A 22,168-nucleotide genomic window follows, 5' to 3' on the forward strand; every position below is an offset into this window, starting at 1 on the left:
TCAGTCGAAGTAACTTAGTGAACAAACCTCACAATGTCAGTTGCTTTGGAAAAAAGTGTCAGAAAAATGAATAAATAATAAATTCAAACCATTTATGCATTTCTGCTAACTGTTGTCTGGACACCAGGCCAGGAAGGAAATGCATCACTTAAGGAACCTTCTAATGGCCTCCTCTCGTCCTCACTTGGGATGGGATCATGGCTACAGGGCCGAACCTTGCTTCTGTGGAAAGAATGGGCCTCTGGACTCCTAACACCTGCAGTCGTCGAGTCTCCTCCTTGTGGTCTCGGCATTGGAAGTAGGTCTAGTGAAAGGCTCTCCTTTCTTCACTGCCGAGGCATCCGAGGCCCCGGGGCCGCGTGTTCTCTTCCAGCCACAGTTCACTCTCAAGGGGGTTCGCTTCAGTTACAGGCTCCGATGGGGGGGATCCTTCACTCAAAAGCGTAGATGTGTTGCACGGCCGGAGACTGAACCATTATGGAAATGTACCTGCCAAGATATGTAAATGTATTATGTGCTTGTAGCTCCAACTGCTACCAAATGGAAAAGATATTTAATTAAAGGACACTTTTTGCACACGAACCGACACACACAGAGGGGTAAAGAGTGACTGAGCCTGGTTTAGGCTCTCACATTTCATACAGTACACTGAAGTATGACGGAACTTGCCGGAGGGGGCAGCTGGCATTTAATCAATTACAGCGGTACAGAGCTGCTTGACAGTTTTCACCCCTTCGCCGCTGCGGAAAGTCCAAAAAGCCACGAAGAGTCCCAGTGGCTGTGGGGAAAAAACACGGCTGCCACTCAACGAGGGAACTGTAGGACGTGGAAAGCCAGGTAAGTGCCTTTCGGTGAAGGACCCACCCAGCTGGAGAAGCCACATGACTACGTCTTGGTGGGTAGAACCTCTATGGTTGGAGAAACCTGACAGCTGAAGGGCTCGTGAAGTTCTAGGAACCTCACATCTGGGCTATTCCAACGAGAGATGTTTTGAAGATATGCAAAACCAAATGAACTACTCTAAATATGCGGGGAAGGTGTCATTCAGTGGATAACCATGCGCAGGCGTACTCTGAGATGTACCCAGTTGGGATACGAGAATTACGCTGCATATTGAGTTCCATAGCTCTATTTCGGCTCACAAAGCATGTCTTTGCATTTCCATGGACTAAATCTGGATTTTGTGCACCTCCTGTCAGCTGAGCAGCGCGAGACCAGAGCCACCATGTGGTGGTGTTGCACTTTCTCGACCTCCGTCGCTAGCTTCACCTGGAATGATCTCGGAGGTCATGGCCCCGTCCGGATTGTCCAAACCAGGTCCACTCGCCCTCCGAGTGTCGGCTCATTTGCACTGTTTTCATTGATTTCTTTTGTATGCTTTCTGGTGCGTAAAGTGTACAGTTTGAGTGGACAGACACACACTGTTGTAGAATAATTAATGAAGTGAAACCGCACTGTAGCGTTATGATAACTAACATTAGCTGTTGAAGTGACCGTCCACTTTAATGGAATTTTTCGATATCGTCTCATAAATGAGAAGCTATTAGTTGCGGGACTCAGGAACACACACAGTTTTTACCATGGAAAATTATGGTTGTTATATTTTTGAACTGAGATTTCACCTTAAAAAGAGTTCTTCAGGGACATTACCTTCATGTGGCAGGGGAGGACTGTACCCATATATAACCACACCGTCCTCCCGGAGTCCCCTGTAGACCAGCCTGTCCAGCCACAACATTGTCTAAGGTGGTTGTTTCCATCAGAGTTGACCATTGCCCACAACACCCTGCACTGCGAAACAAACCACATCTGGATTTCCTCCCATCAATGAGCAGATACACACTGGAGATGAAGCCTGGAGGCTAAAACTTCTGCAAAAACCCCATTAGAGTCGTGTGAACTGAAATTCAGGGTGAACTTCCAGACAGTGGTGTGTGTTCTGCTGTCTTTAGGCCAGAACTTCAGCTCATTTCCTACCCATAACCCTCCGCTGACCTCACTGCTGCTCCGGGGCGACTCCACCTCATGGACATTTATTGCCGTTAGCTTTAAACGGAAAAGGCGAGGAGGCTGCTGGAGAATATAAAAATGAAGAGAAGAAAAAGTGTTATTCATTTCAGCGGAGTACAGGAAGACAAGTGTAAAATGTCAGCAGTAAAAGCCGCGTGAGAGAGGCACTCTTCTCGGGGCTGAGTAAATGACCGGTGATTCTGTTTTAGGAAAACAGAAGAGAATCAAGGTTCAGCTTCGGTCCCAAAACGCACAGCTTTTCACAGAGTTTCACCGGTAATTTAAACCCTACCCATGGCCGGCTTCTTCTTGCTTAAAGAACCATCACTGCAGCTCGGCTCACCTTTTACCTCGCTATTCTTGGTTGAAGCTGGGGGTAACAAACCTTAGTCATTAATCTCCTTGTACTTCCTTTCAGCTCTCCTCAGGGACACGTGCATGCGCACACACACACACACACACACACACACACACACACACAGGTCTCTGACCACCGCTAGAGGGTGTGTTTGTAGGGGTGACAAAAAGGTGCAAGGTCACTGTGTCTTTTAGGAGGGCAGGTTTTAGAGGAGGAGGAAGAGGCAGCTCTCAGACACAAGCTCGACTCAACGCGGACCTGCAGGGGCGAGGACGGCCGGGTGAGGTTCGGAGCTGCGGCTCATGGTTCATTATGTTGCAGATCTAAAGTTCTGCTGTGAATTTGTTCTTCAGGATTTGAGCAGCTGGCCCCAGCTGGACTCTTTAATGGAGACGCCAGGAGTCTCGGTGGCTCTCATTTGTGCTCTCGGCTGCTACCTTGAGCAATGACCCTTCTACCTCCTCAGATGGTTAGAGCTTCTCAGCTTGAACCCCAGACAGCGGTCTACTTACAGCTCTTCACACGGCAGCCGGGCGCAGCATTACTTACCACAGTTAGGAATGACAGTAAAATCAACAGCCCACAACGTGTTCAGAAACCTTTACAGTATTACATTTTATTTGTATGATTGATCTCGGTGGACCAGTAACATGTTGACGAGAAGCAGGAAAAAACCCCAGAAATGACCGTTATGAGATTACATTGAATTGCACTTAATTGCACTCTAAACAGCAATGGATATAGAAAACAATGTAATAAACCTGCAGATGCTGGTAGGAAAACAAATCCCAGAATAAATTAACATAATTCTGTAACTTCATTACAAAAAGGACCACCACATTATTGGCTTTACAGGATTTTTTTTCACATGGACTCCTTGAAGGATGGAGACCAACCAGACAAAGTAGCAATTTGACCTCTGTTTCATTATAAGAAAAAAAACGGAAAAAAATTAACATTACTACCAAGTTCCCTTCCAAGACAAATACAAAAAATACAAAAGTGTCTATATTGACATTGTCCACAGCAGGAGAGTCTACAACATAACAAAGGATCTGTTGCTCAACTTCTCATCACTACACGATATATGAACACCTCAACCATGCCAAGAGCTCCCAGTCTGTGCACATTTCAACACACCCTAGGCGATAGTTACTGCTGGAGGGTCTAGGAGTGTGGTCAGGGTGTCCAGCGCAAGTCATGCCGTTGGCATTCGAGGCAAGGGCGATGCCTCTACTTTCTGGGATCAAGTCTGGAAGCGGCTTGCACTCCCGGGTGAAAAGGATGGGCAAAGTAAATCCGCAGTTACACCACGGGACTTACAGTGCAATACCACATTCTACTGTATTTGAAGAGTCCTGTACACGGTGGACAAAGACATAGATTTCGGCTGGAGAGTGAGTGCAAAAGGCCGTTAACACGGCTCCGGCATGCACGCGAGAAAAGCACCTTTCTCCTTTGTCACCACCTGTCGGGGGGCCCCGGTGGCTCCGCCTTGACTCCGCCTTGACTCCGCCTTCCCTCTCACCGTGACCAGCGACACGTTTTATGACAACTGGTAAACACCTTTCCAGACTGTAAGGATGTAATGACAATTGCCAAAATGTTTTGATTTTTGTGCACTTTTAAAAACCCTTTCAAGTCAGTTACAAAAAAAGCAAAACAAAAACAGTGGTTGCCTTGGAAACGGCCTCAGACGTCCTGTCAGCATACATCAGCCAGCTGCCTTAATTTGTCATAAAGGTCCATTAACGGAGAGGACCAGGCACACGGCTGATGGGCTGTGCTGCTGAACAGCATCAGGGTGGGCGTGGAAAACATGGCGGCAATGCTGGCACGTCCTGCTCCCTGAGCCAATCAGCGAAGGCCATTAAGACCAGTCGGCCAGTATCGCTGACAGCTATTGGCTCTCAGAGACAGCGGCAGGCCAGTAACACCATCAAAGACTGGGCACAAAAAAATAGAGCTAATTACTATACAACCTGGGATCGCTTAATCCACGGGACCAATAGGAATAGAAAAATAGTCTAGGCAATACAATTCAGTGGCTGAAAAAAGCAAAAAAGCAAAGGAAAACGCTCTCGTTCCTCAGTCCGCACACACTGCTGCACAATCATTTAGAAAGACTATTTACAAGCAATTTCTGTGGTTCAAACCACACTGACAGGAAAAACATTTGCAGTGAATCGTTGTCTCTTTCACGCATAATACTCGTGGCCTCCAGCAGTTCCCATCGTCGGCTCAGCTGCCGCAGGAGCCTTAAGCCGTCGCAGCTACAAATATATATTTCTTTAGTTCAAGTTTCAAGTGAAATCTCTTCCCTGCCAGGCAGCGGGGAGACGACTGAGGAATCTCAGCACAGAAAGGAAAGCAATTCCGCCGTCCGTGGATCTAATCTGTCTCCCATCGCCTGGCCACCTCCTCGCAACACACCAACGGCTCGTTCAGGTTACATCCGACAATCTCCGTTTCATCCAGAGTGCTTCTTTTTGCTGGTTTCCTTGTATCTTAAGGTCAGCGCTCCGAATTCACCCGCACCGGGGTGCCACCCTCCAATTTTACACACCACCAGGTGACATTAAATCTGTCACCATTGGAAAAAAATAGGCATCAGGCATCAGACTGCATATGATAATACTATATGGTTCCTTTTAAGAATAAAATAATATTGATAGGACAGTTCAGCGTTTGTTCAAGGTCAATAATCTGCCGGCAACTCTCACCACAAGACATGGTAATTCCATTTTAGTTTGGCGATGATCTCTTCAATTTGGCATGCCATCAGTCTCAAATACGGTGGGTTTAAAAACTTGATTCTAAAAATGAAGCCTGATGCACAGAAGGAGAAAAATGTTTGCGACAACTCAGATGTTGTGTGTTCAGACAGACCCCTGAGCTGTTCTCTTCGAGGAAAAATCAACTCTCTGGACGTTAAGTTGGGCTTACGTTTAGATGTCTTGGCATAACCAAAAAAACATTATTAGCACCTATAACGTTTTACATCATCTTTTCAAAAGGCTATCAAAGCAAGAAACATTATTTGTGTCATTGTAAATGCAACTTTTTCAGCCCTACAGTGGCAATGCCAATAATACACCCAACTATCTGTGTGTTGGAGAAATGACCACAAAAAACTCAGTCAATAATAAACCTGTACAAACCATACAGTGCATATGATTGTTTCTTTATTTACGTTTACCATAAATTTTAATAAACTAAAATATTTAAAATTTATGAAGAGTATAAACATCAATGCATGACAGGAAGAAAGTTCTCTGCATTTTTCAGAGTTTATTTAATGTATAAACACTTTACATAAATTACTTTCTCTGAGACTAATATTTAATGAGCGAATAGCTGGGACTTTGTATAAAAAGAAAATTCAGTAAAGAACCTTTCTCAAATAATGCTTCAAAAAGTTTTTTCTATAGCCTTGTCGGACGTGATTGCCTGTTGATTCCTTTATTTCTCGACACGATCAACTCAAAACTCTGCCCCAAACCCCCCCCACGATACCATTAAAAATCGCGAGCACCGACGGCCGGGCCCATGACACTGGTGGCAATGTCCTTAGAAACAGCACAAGAGAAGCAGCTGGATGAATGAACACTGGTGATTCCCAGTTTCTCCTGGGGACTGAGATGCATGTTATTATTAAGAGCGAGACTACTTGTTTATTCATATAAGCAAAAGTCAACCATTCGGAATGAAAACAAAGAGCTGATTATAGACACCGTCTCGTAACAAAATCAACAGGCTTTGTATGTATTAGTCCATGTGAGTGCAGTGATATGCATTATGTAAACTTTTTTTTTCCTTTTTTAAAACTTTTTTTTGAAGCAGATCACCTTTTAAGGTTATTTGTAAAGACATTTTTACTCGTACAAACTATCCCTCGGCTCCTGGATTCCGCAGTTCAAACAAGGCTGTGCCACGGATAAGAGTTTTGCAGCACTGAATAGGCCCAGAGTAGAAGATCGTTCTTGACAATCAGTCCGTTAGCGGCTATGCGCTAATCCACAGCTTGACGCAGCCCCCCACCCAACTCAACCACAGCCCAAAGCCCCGCCCAACCCTCCAGAAAAGGCAGGGAGCAGTCTCTTTGGCAGCCAGTGACGGACAGTCTGTTACCTCTTCCCTATTTCGCTCTGCCTTAGGAACTGGATGTTGTTGGCGCTGTCAGCTAGCTCGGGGTACTGCTCTACCGAAAGTACATAATACCCGTCGTAGCCCAGCACCTTGCCGCTGCTCAGGAGCTGCCTCTTCTCTCCCTCAGTCCAGAGGCGTGCGCCTTCCTCGCCGTCACGCACGCGTCGCTGCTCCCGAGCCCAGGCGGCCGCCAGCGCCCTCTGTCGGGCCTGCTCCAGCACGCGGGCCTTCTCCTCGTCTAGCGTCACGCCGTAGCGCACATGCAGTGCCAGGGCACCATGCTGCAGCTCCACGTCAACGAACCTGCGAGTCCTGCCGTTCACCACCGTGGTGGACTGCGACACAGTCACGTTGACGCCATTCTCCAGGGCCTTGCGCCCGCTGGTCAGCCGGAGCGTGCCCAGGTCGCTCTCGGGCAGCGAGGTTTTGATGAAATAGTGCGTGTCGTGGCCCTCTACTGTGTAGTGTAGGTTCTCCAGGTAGAAGGCATTGTTCAGCACGGCTGCTACCTTGATGCAGTCCTCATTGGCAATGTTGAGTGCATTGGTGGTCACCAGGCCTTGGTTTATTGCCAGCATAACCCCCTTCCCGATGAGTGACTTGACGGTGGAGAACCACAACCATGCCTTCTCCCGACTAGCTCGCCGCCGGCTGAACTGGATCTCAGGCAGCCTCTCGAAGGACAGGAAAGCCTTTGCCTGACGGATCACTTCTTGCTGGACTCCAGAGATGGTCTGTGGAGAAGAACAACGCACAACATCAGTGACCAAATGCAGAATTCATCTCTTGGCACAAGCAGACATTTCCCAAAGATCATGAGAACTGGTCAAGCCGAAGGGGAACCAAAACTGAAGTGTGAGAAAAACCCTACAGATTTTCATGCCATTTTTTTCTTTATGCAACCAATATAGAGTTGAAGGTAAATTGCAAAACCGGTGGAAAAAAAATATGGATATCTGGAATTTACACCTTAAAAACAATGAAAGAGAAATCATTTAACAGACTGAACTCTGGAGAATAACTAGCCACTGTCTTATGTGTGTTAAACTATGGACCAACCCAGAACCGATGATGAAGCAACACCTATTCGGTGAAGTAACATGTTTGACAAGCTCATCAAAGGTTACTCATAGTAAGTAGTAATGAGCAACACTACAGCCTTACTGGTAAGTCATCCCAAAGCTGACTCTTCTTCAGCTCCAAGGACGGTTCTGTAAGACCAAACTTGGGAATAGGGTAGCCGGGAATGACATTGTGAAGGTGGAACCCAAAAGTCACCAGCCACGTGTTGATATCTGCAGAAACCGGGAGAAGTGGCAAAGTTACTGGAATATTTAATGAAGAACATCTCGATTTCTGGGCTTGAGAAGTAAAAGCAAGGAGTTTTATCAACCCTATTGCTGTGCATAAACTGAATCAAGTAGCAGAAGCTTGCAGAAGTGGACCAAACACTTCCACTGGGAACAGACAGTTTCTTCAGAAACAATATTCATAAATATCAATTTCCCATTGAGGAAACAGGCTACCAGCAAAAGATCAGGTCAATGCAATCATATTTAAGTTGATTTCAAGCAAGGCTCCTCCCAACTTTCCTCACCTGTGACATACTCCTTCACCTCATGCACTTTGCTGATGGGGTTGTTGTTTCTAAACATGTAGAGGTTAAAGGGGGCAGGGTCCTTCCCCACCCTCTTCCATGTGGAAATGTCTGGGGTGGTCCACCTCCCAGTCAGGATGTCGTAATCCCGCTCCCCAAAGTGCAGGAGTTTGGTCAGAGGGTCGAAGAGGCCCCCATGAAAGCCGATCACGAGCTGGAAGTCTGGGTTTGAGTCGTAGTACACCTCACCGTATGCCGTGTATAGCACCTGCTTCAGGAGGAGCCCGTTGCTACTGAAGACTGCCAGAGGGGTCCCCGTGTTGTCGCAGGCAATGTAGAACTCCTCCCCGCTGCTTATCTCCATGGCGAAGAGGTGGCCCTGCAGGTCGTAGTAGAGCGAGGTGATCTCCGAGCTGGAGTGGTTGTATACATGGGTGATCCTAGTGGGGTAGTTCAGGTCTGCGTAGAAGAACTGGAGGTGGTGTCCCAGGCTGGTGCGGGTGGAGACTCGCCTGCCCAACCCATCATAGCGGTACTGGATGGTCCAGCCATTGGCCTTACTATAGACACGCACAAGGAGACCCTTGGAGTTGTACTCGAAGATCTCGGTGCCCCTCTGCCGCAGGAAACCATCCTCATCCATGCGGTACTGGATGTCCCCGAGGCGGGTGATGCGATCGCGGAGATCATAGCGGAGCGGGAGGAGCCGTGCGTAGTTGCTTGGGTTCAGAAGGTGTAGGTTTCCGTTCAAGTCATAGTTGTAGCGCCAAACTATCTTCTCATTCAGGTAGACTGTCTGGAGCTGCCCGTCCACATCGTACTCGTAGCCGTACTTTGTGGTGTTTGCAAATGGCCCAATTTTAACCTCTCTTTTTGTGACCCTGCCCATATTGTCATACTGTATAGTTATCCAGTACATCAAAGAGCGGAATATTTCATACTGGATCTCCTTAATCCGGCCGTGGGCATCAAAATGCTTGGTGTAGGTCATAACGGCGGTGGAAATGATCTGGTTGATGTCGTAGTAGATGACACCAAATTTTCCAAATTGCTCGACCTTCCCTGAAATGTCATCAAACTGGTAGAGGTCGATGGGAAGCGGCGTTTCGTTGATGACACCCTGCATGCTGGTCACACGGAAACTGTTGTCGTAAGTGTAGTCGAAGCGAGCGTTCACCATGCCGTCCTCGCTGAAGCGGAAGATCTGCCTGTCCACCAGAGGTCCGATCTGCCGGTACCGGATGGTGCAGATGAACCCCTCACTCTGGAGGTTGACTGTCTTCAAGACGCCTGCTGTCTCGTCATAAGTGAAGCTGACGCGAGTGCTGTCGTACAGGATCTCGGAAAGCTTCGTCTGCCGTCTGTACTTGTAGAGGACCCTTCGACCTGTGCCCAGGTGGGCTACTTGGAGAAGCTGCCCGTCCTCACTGTAGTCCACCACCACGGAGGCGTTGCTCTCGGGCGGACTGTAGATGTTCCTGTAGTAGCCCACGGAGCGGATGGTCTGCATGGTGTGTCGGGCCACGCTGGGCATGGTGATGGCAGACAGCTGGTCCTGCAGGTCGTACTCGAAGATGTACTGACGCTGGCTGTGGAGCAGAAGCACCATGGACTGGAAGGAAGGAAGGAAGGAAGGAAGGAAGGAAGGAAGGAAGGAAGGATAACAGCAACAATTATACAGATGCACACCAAAAAAAAGATGACACAAGAAACTGACGCTAAAGCAGTTATCAGCATTCAGTTTTGGCAATAAAATCCTTTTTAATTCAATTATCCTTGACCTACAAGTTGCCTATTTAATGCACTCGGATGGATAATTCTAAAGCAATCTGCAATTATTAGCCTGGGCTTCATGGGGTGCTGATACTTATGGTGTAACGCAGGCTAAAATCACAGTCGTTTAGCCAAACAGCAGGTTTCCATATTCAGCGAGAGGCGCGTCGCGTCGCTGTGGAATTTAAAAAAGAAATGGGCCTGTTATTACCGATCATCTCCCTGTATAAAGTTTCCGCTGACGACACTTGTGAGCTCGCTCGTCTTTATTGCTGCACAATGGCTCGCGTCCCGTCGCAGCGACAACATAAAAACGAGCAAAGCGCTCCCGAGGAGCTATCGACAAGCCATTTGGCACCGTCCCAAATTGACGGTGCCCGACTTGAGGAGGCACCGTGACAAAGCGGCGTAGCTCAGCGCAACTTCCAGTCTTTCTTTCTGTATGTTATTAAGGAAATAAAGAGGGAAGATGTGTGATTCTTAGGGCACGGCAGCGAGTGTCAGCGACAAGGGAGAATCCTTCACCTTGTCAGCCGCACTCGAACGGACATTACTCAAACTCCCCGGGCGCTCACTGTGGCATGTGTTCCTGCACTGATTTCACTCTCCGCGGTCACGCTACCTGCACCGGTGGCAGCCGACGAAAAGGAAGAGGAAAACCTATGCATATTTAATGTGCGGGGGCACGTACCCGGGCAGGCGGGCACGGAAACACAAGGAAAGGCACACGGTCGAGCTCCGAGCTCTTGTTCTGCAGCGGCACCGCTTGCACTCGGAGTTGAGTAGCCCTCAGCAAGGCGAGCGTAGCTTCACAGGCACGGCAACTAAAAGGGCGAACATCCTCTTACCGCCTTCTTCTTCCCTCACGATAATAATAGCGACTGCCGACGAGATCAGAACCCGTCCCCACCCTCCCGCTCAGGCTCCTCGCCTCTCTACGCACACCTGTTAGTCATCGCTCAGCGTGCAAACCCTCCCCAACAAACACCGCATCATTTCTGAGCCGGATCTCTCCGCACGTCAGCCTTCCTCCCTCCCCGATTCCCTCTCCTCGGGGCACCCGAAGGAAACGCAGCCTCAGTCGCTATATTCATTTCAAATGCTTTAACGGTACCGTACAATCATTTCCGGAGACCCTGAAATCTTTTCATAGCCGTTTTCTTCCTTTTAAATACCTTGCTTGTTTTGACCACATGAATACGATAGCACGCTCTCTGAGTTTTGCTCTCTTCCAAAGCGACTCCCAGTTAGAAAAAATGGGAGACTTGTGTGCTTTTTAAGACTTGCGTTGCCATCGCGCACTGTTTCCTTCAGCATCGCTCTCTATTAACTGGCCCATTTTGCCTGAAAACTGCCTACACTTTCAATAAAAAGAAGAAAAAGGGGAGGAAAAAAAGATTTTCTGCCTCTGGACTCTGGAACAATAGAATGCACAAAATGGAAATATTAGATTTTCTTTTGCTACCCATCTCAAAATGATATTGAACAGTCTCTGTGTTCCTGCGCGCATGAGTGCGCGCACGTACGAGTGTGTACGTTTTATACACCGACACCTCATCCTCCCGGGGTCAAGTATCATCTTTTTGAAGATACAAACTAATTCTAACTGTATTTTTTAAAATGTGATTTCCACAATTTCTGCCTGTGGCGAACATGACCTGTGTTTACCGAGTAAGCTGAACGATGGCAGTGAAGAGAGGCCATACAGGAGTGTAGGACCACCTTAATTCAACTCACTTGTACACTTTCTACTCCTTTTCTGTGGTGTTCCTCAGTGATCAACTGCAAGGTGAATAAAGTCGCACATATTTATGCAAAGAATCAGTCAACGATCAGCATCGAACAGGAGGAGTGTCAAGGTACCGTAGCCCTCCCTTATCCGCACGGGTTGTGTTGTGTTGTGTTTCAAGACCCCCAGCGGATGCCTGAAACTACGGAGAGTACGGAACCCTATATATACTATGTTTTTTCCTATGCATGCATACCTATGATACTGTAAAATTTAATGTATAAATTTGGCACAAAAAGAGATTCACAACAATAACTAATTGTCCAGGTCCTCGTAAGTATTGAGTTTTAACTATTTAAAAAAAAAAAAAAAAAAAAAAAAAAAAAGGGCAAAAAAAAGAGTTACTTGAACACAAGCACTGCGATACGGCGACAGTCGATCTGATAACTTGGACGCTACTGAGCGACTAACGGGCGGGTAGCGGATACAGCGTGGATACCCTGGACAAAGGGATGATTCACGTCCCGGGTGATTTCATCACGCTACTCAGAACGGCGTGCAATTTAAAACTCATAAAACGTTTATTTCTGGAATTTTCCATTTAATATTTTCGGACCGAAAAGGGGGTGCGGTGGCGCAGTGGGTTGGACCATGGTCCTGCTCTTTGGTGGGTCTGGGGTTCGAGTCCCGCTTGGGGTGCCTTGCGACGGACTGGCGTCCCGTCCTCGGTGTGTCCCCTCCCCCTCCGGCCTTACGCCCTGTGTTGCCGGGTAGGCTCTGGTTTCCCACTACCCTGTAGGGGACAAGCGGTTCTGAAAATGTGTGTGTGTGTGTGTGTATTTTCGGACCGCGGTTGACTGAGGGTAACTGAAACCGTGGAACACGAACCCGAGGATAAAGGGGACACCGCTGATTTTTACATTGTCATTTTTTGGAAGTTAATGAATATTAGAATAAAATGTCTTCGAATTAATTATTTACTATAGCTGTGCCCGAAATGTTTACAGAAGCAAACCAGCGAGCGAATAAACCGAGCCGAGCCGAGTCACACGTTCACTCGAGCGCTTCCGGAACCTTCACTGACCTTCTCCAGGTACGTGTAGCTCCAGGTTTTCCCGTCGGCGAAGGCGCGGGAGACCATACGTCCCTGGCTGTCGTACTCCACCCTCTCGGTGGTGGGCCCCCTCTGCAGGCTGGTCACCTGCCCCGTGGACGAGTAGGTCAGGTTGACGGTCATCAGCTTACTGCTGGGCACCCAGAGAGTGGGGTGGCCCGAGGTGTCGTATACGATCTTGAGCAGGAACTTGCGGTGGTCGTCATAGATCTTCTCGGTGCGCAGCGCTCGGTCGTAGTCCACGGACAGGAGGTTCCTGCCGTTCACCTGTATTTTGGGTGCAGAGGAGGACGGGCCTGAGTCTGGGTCTGGGTCTGAGCCTCTTTCAGCTTTTGCTCCTGGTTTCAGCGCTTTTCTCTAAACAAAGACCCTTCAGGCCTCAGAGCTCATTTTTATTGACAAAAAAATCATATTCGCAAGCGCGCATGCGACGCAGGATAATACTGGAGAGATCACGCAGCTCAAAGCAAACTCCTCTTCAGCCGCAGCTATTCGTTTGGAGGCGACGAGCCGCACGATGACCCGCGGCCCGACTCGTTTCCCATAAATAAGAAAGAAAGGCGCGCTTCGGCTGCCGAGGGACTACCTGATGGGCTCGGGTGCGGAGCCGCCGAAGAAAGAGGGCTAACGGCCTCGTGTTTGTTTTCAAAGCAACTCGGAGCCTTGAAGACACTTCAGCGTAATGACTTGGCACAAGGCACACATTCGCACCATCTCCTCCCAAGGCGACAGAGGCAAGTTTTTCAATTGCGAGCCTTAACATCAGACATTCATTACATTATTACGCAAGAGGGCTTGAGTGACCCGGGGAGCTTGACACCCGGGCTGGCATTTAGCATAAGCACGTTCGTTTTGGGGGGGCGGCTTCCTGCATCTTTCCTCGGCCTGAGCGAACCCTTAACATCAGGCTGGGCTAACAGTAATCTGATACTTTACTGATGCTTACAGCAGCTGCTTATTATTACAACTATTATTATTATGATGATTATTATTACTACTACAACTACTATAAGAACATACAGTCATACAGCACAGTATATACTGCATACTTGTAGTTATAACTGCAGTGCTACATAAATGGCACTGAAGTCCTTATGATCATTCAGCCATTCATACAGCACAGCAATGTGACACACACACACACACACACACACACACACACACACACACAAGGGACAATTTACAGCCACCAGTTCACCTGAAACACATGGACTGTGGGAGGAAACCAGAGCACCCGGAGGAAAGCCAAGGTAAAGACGAGCAAAGCATGAAAACGGTATACAGACTGGGCAGATTCACACCCATGTCTAAATGCACATAGAGCATGTCTGTACATTTTATGTGACTCGCTGTTTCTCCTTCTCGATGTCATGACTCTACTGCTCAATATCAATCAAATACCAGAGCGTCTCACCCTGAGTTTGCGGCCAAAGATGATGACGCGGCCCCGTGTCTGTTCCTTCCGGAAGCGCCACTCCACCAGGTTCTGCCCGTTCTCGCCGGGGAGCGACATGTTGCGCCGCGCCACCGTGGGGTTGGCCGTCCCTGCCAGGATGTGCGGCTCCGTCTGGTAGTGCGTGTCCATCCCGTTGGCGTAGACGACCCTGAGCGAGTTGTCGTAGCCAACCTGGTAGCCGTTCCTCAGCTGGTCTGTAGGGGGTGGGAGAGAGCAGGGTTAGCGCCGGAAACTCGCTCATCGCTGCTTCTCTTGTCCTCGCCGAGGTTTTCTTTGTGTCTATCGGGCTCAGAGAGGAAGGTGCGGCGGATGCACCGAGATCCCCCTGGTGGGGAGCCAAGGTCTCCATCTTTTCATGCTCGTGGCAGGTGCCGGGAAACAGCGCGGGGAACAAAAGCGCCCGAGATCTTTTCTTACCATTACCGAGCGGCTGCGTGATTGGTGTCGCGGCCAGGCTGCAGAGGTGGCTTACAGATAATCCCCGTTCCGCTCTCTCCAAGCGCGGCGCCACCTGCCCGAGCGAAGACAGCTCCCCGGAGGTAGCTTCCTTTCATCGTCTTTCTTCGCCCACCGCCACGACCGCTGGCTCGGGAGGCCATTTTTAATTAGCGCTAAATTCCTGGGCGCTGCTTACAATCAGGCACACATTGTCGGAGCCCGCACCCCGTTTCGCTCGGGGCCATGTCGTGGGGTAAGGAACGAAATTGAGTTCGCCGCTCGCCAAGGGGTGGGGGGTCAAAGTCGTCGCGGCGGCAAATGACTCTGAATGTACGAGATGGTGCAGGCGCAGACGCAGGTGCGAACGGGGCGACCCCGACATGCTCGGCGGGTCGATGTGAGAACGCAGAGCTGCCCGGTGCCCCCCTCGAGAGGCATCCCGCGGCCTCGAGGCGCCGCAGCGCTGTTGATGAACGGATCTCCAGTCATTTCTTTATTGCTGTGGAGGTCCAGGCTAGCAGCGCGCTCCCGTCCCCCAGCGCACACATAATGTCGTGCTCGTAAAAGCAAAGGACGGTCTTAAAAAAAACAAAAAGAAATAAAAACGACTGTTTCGTCCCCTTTCCGGCTCTTCGGCGAGCTGCCCACCTTGAACCAGAGTGTAGAAGGAGTCGATGGACGAGAGGTTGGTGGTGATGCTGACATCCTCGTCACGGCCGGACGTCTCGATGTCTACCGAGATGGCCTTCTTCATCTCGCCGTGGAGGCTGGTCACGACGCCGGTGGGGAAGGTCACGTTGGTCAGCCTGCCCTCGCTGTCGTAGCTGCAGGGTGGAGAAGGGAAGAGACACACACACACACACTTTAATACAAACTATTTCTGTTCAGCTACATCAAGCCAAGGCAACGGCCATCCGAGGCCCCGGCGGTGAGCGGCGGTACGGGCAGTGGAGCGCAGAAACTGGGAAAGCACAATTTCTCACGGTTTTTTTTTTTTAATTTGGAGGGAAACTTTGTAACACTGGATGGCATGATAGCAAAAAAATATATATATATATATAAATACAACTTACAAGCGCTGATCTTGGAGAAGGTCGCGATGGACACAGACTCAATTTTGAGTCGACACAGCGATAAGGAACGGCAGATTGAACACCGCTCCAACAGTGCGGAGACCCATGGCTGTCCTCGCCGCACGACAGAACAACCTCTTCTCTTTTACGTGAAACTCCGTGCGACTGTCGACTCTGTTACGTATTTTACCCCTTAACGCAGGCAGATGTTTTACACCAATTTGTAGTTTATAGAGCAGAATCGTTTCACGTGTTGCTCGGGAGCCCATCAACATGACCCACAAAGGCACAACTCAGTTTCCCAGCGCTTGAGGCTACCAGATACGCCTGTAGATTATCATCATTAGTATTATTATTAATTCACTTTACACTTTTCTCCTAAGCAACTTACAGCATTAGTTTTGAACACTAATCTACTTGCAATGATTGACCCATTTATGCAGCAGGATATTTTTTTACTGTATCAATTCAACTGCCTCGATCGAACCTACTACAGCACGGAGCGGGATTCAAACCCAGGAGCTTCAGGTGCAAAGTGACACTTCTAACCACTAGGCTCCCTGCTGCCCAGGTATTCCAGCCGAGCTTGGGCTGCTCCCAGAGCCGTCCCGCTGTGATTTATTAGATACCGTCTGCTCTGCCTGCCCATCGCCTGCCAGTGTCAGCAGCAGGTGGGCTTCACGAAACGGCAGGTGTCCCAGTTTGAACGGCACCAACCGGGCACAGCTGGGCACTGGGCCTAGTACGGGACGCGGCCCGTCGGTGACGACTCTCTCGAAACCATTTGAAGAACATTCTGCTCCGTGCGCTGTCAAGGGGGGATCGCGGCGCGGGACACGCGTTCGGTGCACTCACTCGAAGAAGGTGGTCCACCCAATCTCGATGCTCTTGGTGGCCAGCAGGCCGCTGCTGCCGTGGTAGGTGAAGAGGACCAACTCCTGGCCCTGGGCCGTTAGGCTCTTGAGGCCGCCGTTGGTGCCGATGGTGAGCCAGATCACCTGGTTGTCCGGGGAGACGATGCGCACGGGCAAACGGTTGGGATCCCTGCGGATGCGCAGCGTGTTCCCGCTGCTGTCCGTCACGGCCGTCAAGTCGTTCTCGTTGCTGTAGCTGAAGTTGTACTTGTAGTCACCGGTGACCAGACTCGTAGTGTACTGGTGCGTGCCGTTTGTGTCGAAGATGTAGAGCTCCTGCGAGGCCGGCGACGCCACCTCGTAGAAGTTCATGGAGTTGAGCACGGGCCGGTTCCGGCCGATGGCGCGGATGCGGATGTTGCCCAGGTCAGCCACATAGAGCGTGCCGTCGGGGGACACGGCAAGCGAGGACGGCGCGTTGAGCTTGGCATCCTTGGCGTAGCCGTCGCCAGTCTGGTAGCAGTCACAGTTGGCGTCGTTCTTGCAGTCGCACTCAGACGGCGTGCCCGCTAGGTGGGAGATCTCACCGTCCGTGGACACCTGCCGGATGCGGTTGATCTTCTTCTCGTCCGTCTCGGCGATGTAGAGCAGGCCGCTGTAGGACACAGCGACGGCGCTGGCCGACTCCAGCGTGGTCTGCACCGCTCGCTTGCCCAGCGCGTACTCCACCCCAGGCACTTGGCAGTGCATGGGCCGCCCGGCCACGATGCGCACCTGCCGGTTCTCGGTGATCTGCAGCACCACGTTGTTGTCCAGCACGTAGATGGAGTTGTCCATGGGGTTGATGGCCAAGTCTGTCGGCCACTCCATGCGCACCTGCAGCCGGGGACAAGCAGCAAGCAAGACGGGTGAGGGGCGGCGTCGCTGGCGGCCAGGGGTCCGAGGACAGCGAAACCGCACGCGCCGTACATCTTGCCGGGACTTTATTATCCTGCCTTTCTGTCCCTTGGTTTATTACATCGCTGCTCCCTCCTCACCTACGAACGGTGCTGCTCAAAGAATATTAAAAAAGCATGTGCTGAGCACCTGGGGGTCTTTATTAACTACATGAGACCTCCTAATCCCTTCCCGAGACCAGCACCCAGCTCAGCAGCCAGCATCCCCAAGTCCTCCTCGGAAAGCTCATCCCTGTGCACCGGGGCTAATTAACCCCCAGCAAGCCATTCATCCGCCGTGTCGACCGGGGACAGCGGTCTGGTGGCAGCGGTCCAAGCTGCCATGACATACGACTCGGCCCAAAACTCCTGCGCGAAAGCTGGAGCTTGTCGGGGGGCTGCTGATTAAAACGTAATGGAGGCTGAGCCGCGTACCTCACCGATCCCTGCAAGAATAAAAGTCTCCGTGAAGCCAGTGGCGCCGCGAGTCGGCTATGAATTATACATGGTAAACGGCAAAAGTTTCCACACACATACGTGTATCTTGATGTATTTTTCAAACTCTCGGAAGAAAGAGCGCGTTTAACAGCTCGTGTCAGCTGAAATTCTACGCGCAGGACTTCTGCTATATCACGTCACTGCAAACCATCGCAGAGAGCGCCGGCGCAGCAGCAGCAGCAGCAGCAGCAGCCGAGCCCGTATGAGAAACCGTTCAGCTGGGAAATGAGAAATATACGTACACGCGTATATCAGGACGTTGTGCAGATTTGCCCCAAAAACCTCAGCAGGGGCCGTCCGGGGGGCTCTGGGACTTCAGGGGCCAGTATTTACCAGGGGGCTCATTCGCACTGCCATGGCAACAGGACTAACGCAGTTGGGCTCGGTGATGTAAAACCCCACGTCCGAAGCGGCCGCGGTCTGGGATGCGAACCTAATTGTGGGACGTTGTTTGGACGCGGCATCGGGAAGCGCCTTTCCCTACTCCCGACTAGGCGTGGTCGCCAGCGAGCGGCGTACGAAGGCCGCAGGCTGAGGGGATCCGTACCACGGCGCACGCTCAAGGAGGAAACGGTGCCGTCGAGCTCACACTGTGTTCAGCATCCCCCCGCCTCTAGGAGCCATTATACAACAAGCTTTTTTTGTACAGAAGCCCAGTGAGTTGAGGAAGTGGTGTTTTATCCATCAAGTTGAGTGAGCTGGGCGGCGTACGTGTGCGCGGTGATTAATGGGCACTGTCACTGTTCGCCAGCGAGCGCCGTGACAGGAGGCGCCAGCAGGGGGAGCTGAAACTCTGCCACGTATGACTTCTGCATTGTGATGGCTGTGTTGGAAAAACAAACACACACACGCGCACACACACAGCTAACTGACAGAAGGCTGCAAGTCAAGGCAATCACCTGGCGGATGTGCATGCTGGTGTCACAGGTCAAAGGTCGGGCAGACGTGAGGTCGTTGGATCCCAGCAGGGTGGAGATGATGCCGTTCTGGTCGACCCTCCTAATCATGGTCCCGTCGACAAAGTAAATGACTCCATTTTTGTCGACCGCGATGCCTGGGGGGGAGAAGTACGCATGGCAGACACGGGGAACCTGGTCCGGCATGATTTACAGCCAGAACACGACGCGCACGTGTGTTGGGTACAGCTTCCCGCCCTTCCCCTCCTCTCCCCTCCCCTCCCTTCCCTCCACAGTCCACATTTCGCAATGTGCTGTTGAATTATTTCGTACGCGAACAAGTGGAAAATGCTGTAGCTGTTGTCTGCTGAGATTTTATTCTTTTATCTGAAGGTTCACATAAACTAAGACAAACTGTATATATTCAAGGAGCCTGTTGAAAAAACTAATTATAGGGCAGAAGGAAGCGGGACCCTCCCACTACTTGCAGCGTCTTTGCGTTTTACATGTGATGAAGCGAGGGGGCGGTTGCCATGGTTACGAGTCCAGGTAAAATGCCAAACCCGGGCTGAGAGAAGGAGCGAACGCTCGTTATTCACGTGGCGGGACCAGACTACCATCCGCGCTCCCACTGCCTTTTGTTCGGGAGAAGCCTGGGTGTTTACAGCGCCCCCAACGGACCACGGGACCAGTGAGTTCAGCGTTTGTTTGACCAGATCCCGTTTTCAGGGGTAACTGCCGACTGTCGCCCTCCGCTGGAGGCGTCTCTGCAGGGTGTGATGGGTTTTCAGGCAAAAGGGGGTGGTGGGGATGATGGATTTTGGAGGGCTGGCTTTGCGACAGTTCCTCGAAAAAGGGACAGATGAAAAGTGTCACTCTGAAGCCCGCAGTCCACCGGCCATCTGGGGGGGGGGGGGATTTCAGCCATCTGCTGCTGACATATACTCGACATTTTCCCTCCCGTTTTTTTTTCCCACCTTCGTCAGCTACTCACAGCGCCTTCAACTTTGCAGAAAAAAAAGGGGTGGAAAGCAAGCGAAACAGCCTGCATCCCGACGAGATGAGTTACGCTTCAGCCCCAGCGTGTCGGCCCCACGCAGTCCAGCCCTGCTCGCCCGCATCTTTTTATAGGACTCGTCGGGGTCCAAGAAGGTGGGAAACCTGCCGAGGCCACGTCTCCATCGCTCTCGCCGCGAGAGCTGCGGCAAAGTCGAGGTAAATGACGCGCTGCACTTGACGTGGATCCTCTGGGACGGTCTGGGACATTAATACAGGCGGGACGGACATGTGAAATGGGACACGTCTCTGGTGGCGTTTCCGCAGGATACCTGCCGTAAATTATAAACGTCCCACCGGTCACCGCAGGGGGCCTCTTGGACGGGGGGTGGGGTATTTTTCAGGTTTCAGCATCTCAGATTTAAGCGGTTAAAGACAAGAGAGCGGTGGGCGCCAGCGACCTCAATAGGATTAGCGGAAAAGCGGGAGACGAGCGGATGGGAAGCTGCTCCGCACACCGGATCTGAGTTTCTTTTTATCACGTTGAATTAGCATGGTCACCACCCCTCGCCACCCGAACCGTCCAGGGGGGGCCTCCACCACGTACCTTTGGGCCCCATGAGGAGGGCCTCCGTGGCCTTGCCCCCGTCCCCGCAGCGGGCCTCGTCGAAGGGCAGGCAGTGCTCCCCCGTACCCGCCACCACCTCGCCGTTCTGCAGCAGGTCCTTGACCCCCGTCAGCAGCTTGGGACGGTATATCCGGCGGGAGTTGGTGTCCGACACGTACAGGTTGCCCGTCACGGGGTCAGTGGCCATGTAGTACTTGTGGGCCGGATTGTTGCTGCAGGGAGGGCGGAAGGGAGGACGGTGTCAGTCCCACTTCAATGGGGCCACTGAGCGTGATGGACGCTGCATGTCCATCGTTCCAGCAACAGAAGACAAAATGGCATGTAAATAAAGCTTTGTGAACATGCAAGGGGTGGGGGAGAGAGAGAGACAGAGAGAGATAGAGAGAGAGAGAGAGAGAGAGAGAGAGAGAGAGAGGAACGGGGAGAGGTGGGCATCTGTAGTGCTGTATACTTAGAATAAAGATGATAAACTCAAAATAATAAATGATAACAGTTAATTAACTTGTCCCGGGCACCAGCGCACTCAGCAACGTCGATAACGACACCATTACAAAAAAGCACAACGATGATAATGACAATGATGACAGCATAATTCCGCGGAAATAACCGAACACAATAACAGTGCAATTTCAATAAAAACATAACGATAATGACGATGATTTCTATTTTAAAAAAAAAAAAATGACAAAGAAAACACAAAAAGATTAAAAAAAAAAAAGAGATAAAAACAGTGATACAATTGTGTTAAAAAACAATAAAAAAAAATCTGATGACAATTTGAAAAATCAAAGTGATGATAACACCGGGGACAACAAAATTTCAAGAAAAAAACAATACTGATAAAAACACCGATAACGCAGTTTTGATTAAAGAAAACAATCCTGACACACGTAATTTCGTTAAAAAAGAGAAAAAAAGCTGATGACGATGTTGATTAAAAAAATCAAAACAATAACGACGCTGATGTAAACACAATTTCGACAAAAAATAAAAACAGTGATAAACTTATTCTGATTTAAAAAACAGACACTGACAACATGATACTGTTAATAAAAAAAACTGATGACAATTTTGGTAAAACAAAAAAAAAACACAGATAACACGATTAGAAAAAAAAACATGATGGTAACACTGAAGAGGATTTCAACAAAAAACAATAACGGCGATGACAGCACAATTTAGATTTTTCTTTAAATTTATTAAAAATAAACACTAAAGCCAACACAGTTCGAATAAAAAACCGCAACGATGATAACGATAAAATGACAAAAACTGTGATCAGAATAACGACGACGACGAGGCGACAAACGACGGAGGTTTGATAAAGGCGGAATTTCGACGGATGGGGGGACCTCATAAGTTCCAGAATAAAACCGTTAAAAACGAGCTCCTGGCACAGCGAACACCTCGAGATACGACTTGCAATCGCCGTCGTGCGACGTGACATTAACGGCGCCCTCGGAACTGTCGGACCGTTTCGATCAGCGGCGCTTCCGCGCGACGATGCGCCTTCGGACACGCGTCGGCGAGAGCCGGCGACCGATTGTCAGCCCGTGTTTCTCTGGCTCCGTTCAACGTGCCAAAACAGAAGCGGGACGCGACACTAACCGTCGGACGCACACTCGAAGAAAGGAGAACGTCGGGGAGGCGAGCAAACGAGGGCC

General features: G+C 50.2%; 1 protein-coding gene across 4 annotated transcripts in view; it reads right to left on the reverse strand.

Annotated features, from left to right (window-relative positions):
• Positions 1-5,532: 5,532 nt before the first annotated feature.
• The window catches only part of tenm3 (teneurin transmembrane protein 3), a 199,731-nt gene continuing 183,095 nt past the window's right edge, over positions 5,533-22,168 (reverse strand). For 3 of the 4 annotated variants that reach the window (XM_029258797.1, XM_029258796.1, XM_029258795.1), the window contains 9 exons: positions 20,484-20,716; positions 18,884-19,038; positions 16,553-17,427; positions 15,273-15,448; positions 14,145-14,380; positions 12,701-12,997; positions 8,115-9,726; positions 7,682-7,812; positions 5,534-7,251 (listed from right to left, as the gene is read on the reverse strand). In XM_029258797.1, coding sequence (XP_029114630.1) covers positions 6,496-7,251; positions 7,682-7,812; positions 8,115-9,726; positions 12,701-12,997; positions 14,145-14,380; positions 15,273-15,448; positions 16,553-17,427; positions 18,884-19,038; positions 20,484-20,716 — 4,471 coding nt within the window. In that variant the 3' untranslated portion in view covers positions 5,534-6,495. Of the gene's footprint in view, positions 7,252-7,681; positions 7,813-8,114; positions 9,727-12,700; positions 12,998-14,144; positions 14,381-15,272; positions 15,449-16,552; positions 17,428-18,883; positions 19,039-20,483; positions 20,717-22,168 lie in introns of all 4 variants that reach the window. The other variant, XM_029258794.1, reaches the window with a different exon arrangement.

The sequence above is a fragment of the Scleropages formosus genome, chromosome 16 (genome assembly GCF_900964775.1).
Source record: "Scleropages formosus chromosome 16, fSclFor1.1, whole genome shotgun sequence".
Lineage (NCBI taxonomy): Eukaryota > Metazoa > Chordata > Actinopteri > Osteoglossiformes > Osteoglossidae > Scleropages > Scleropages formosus.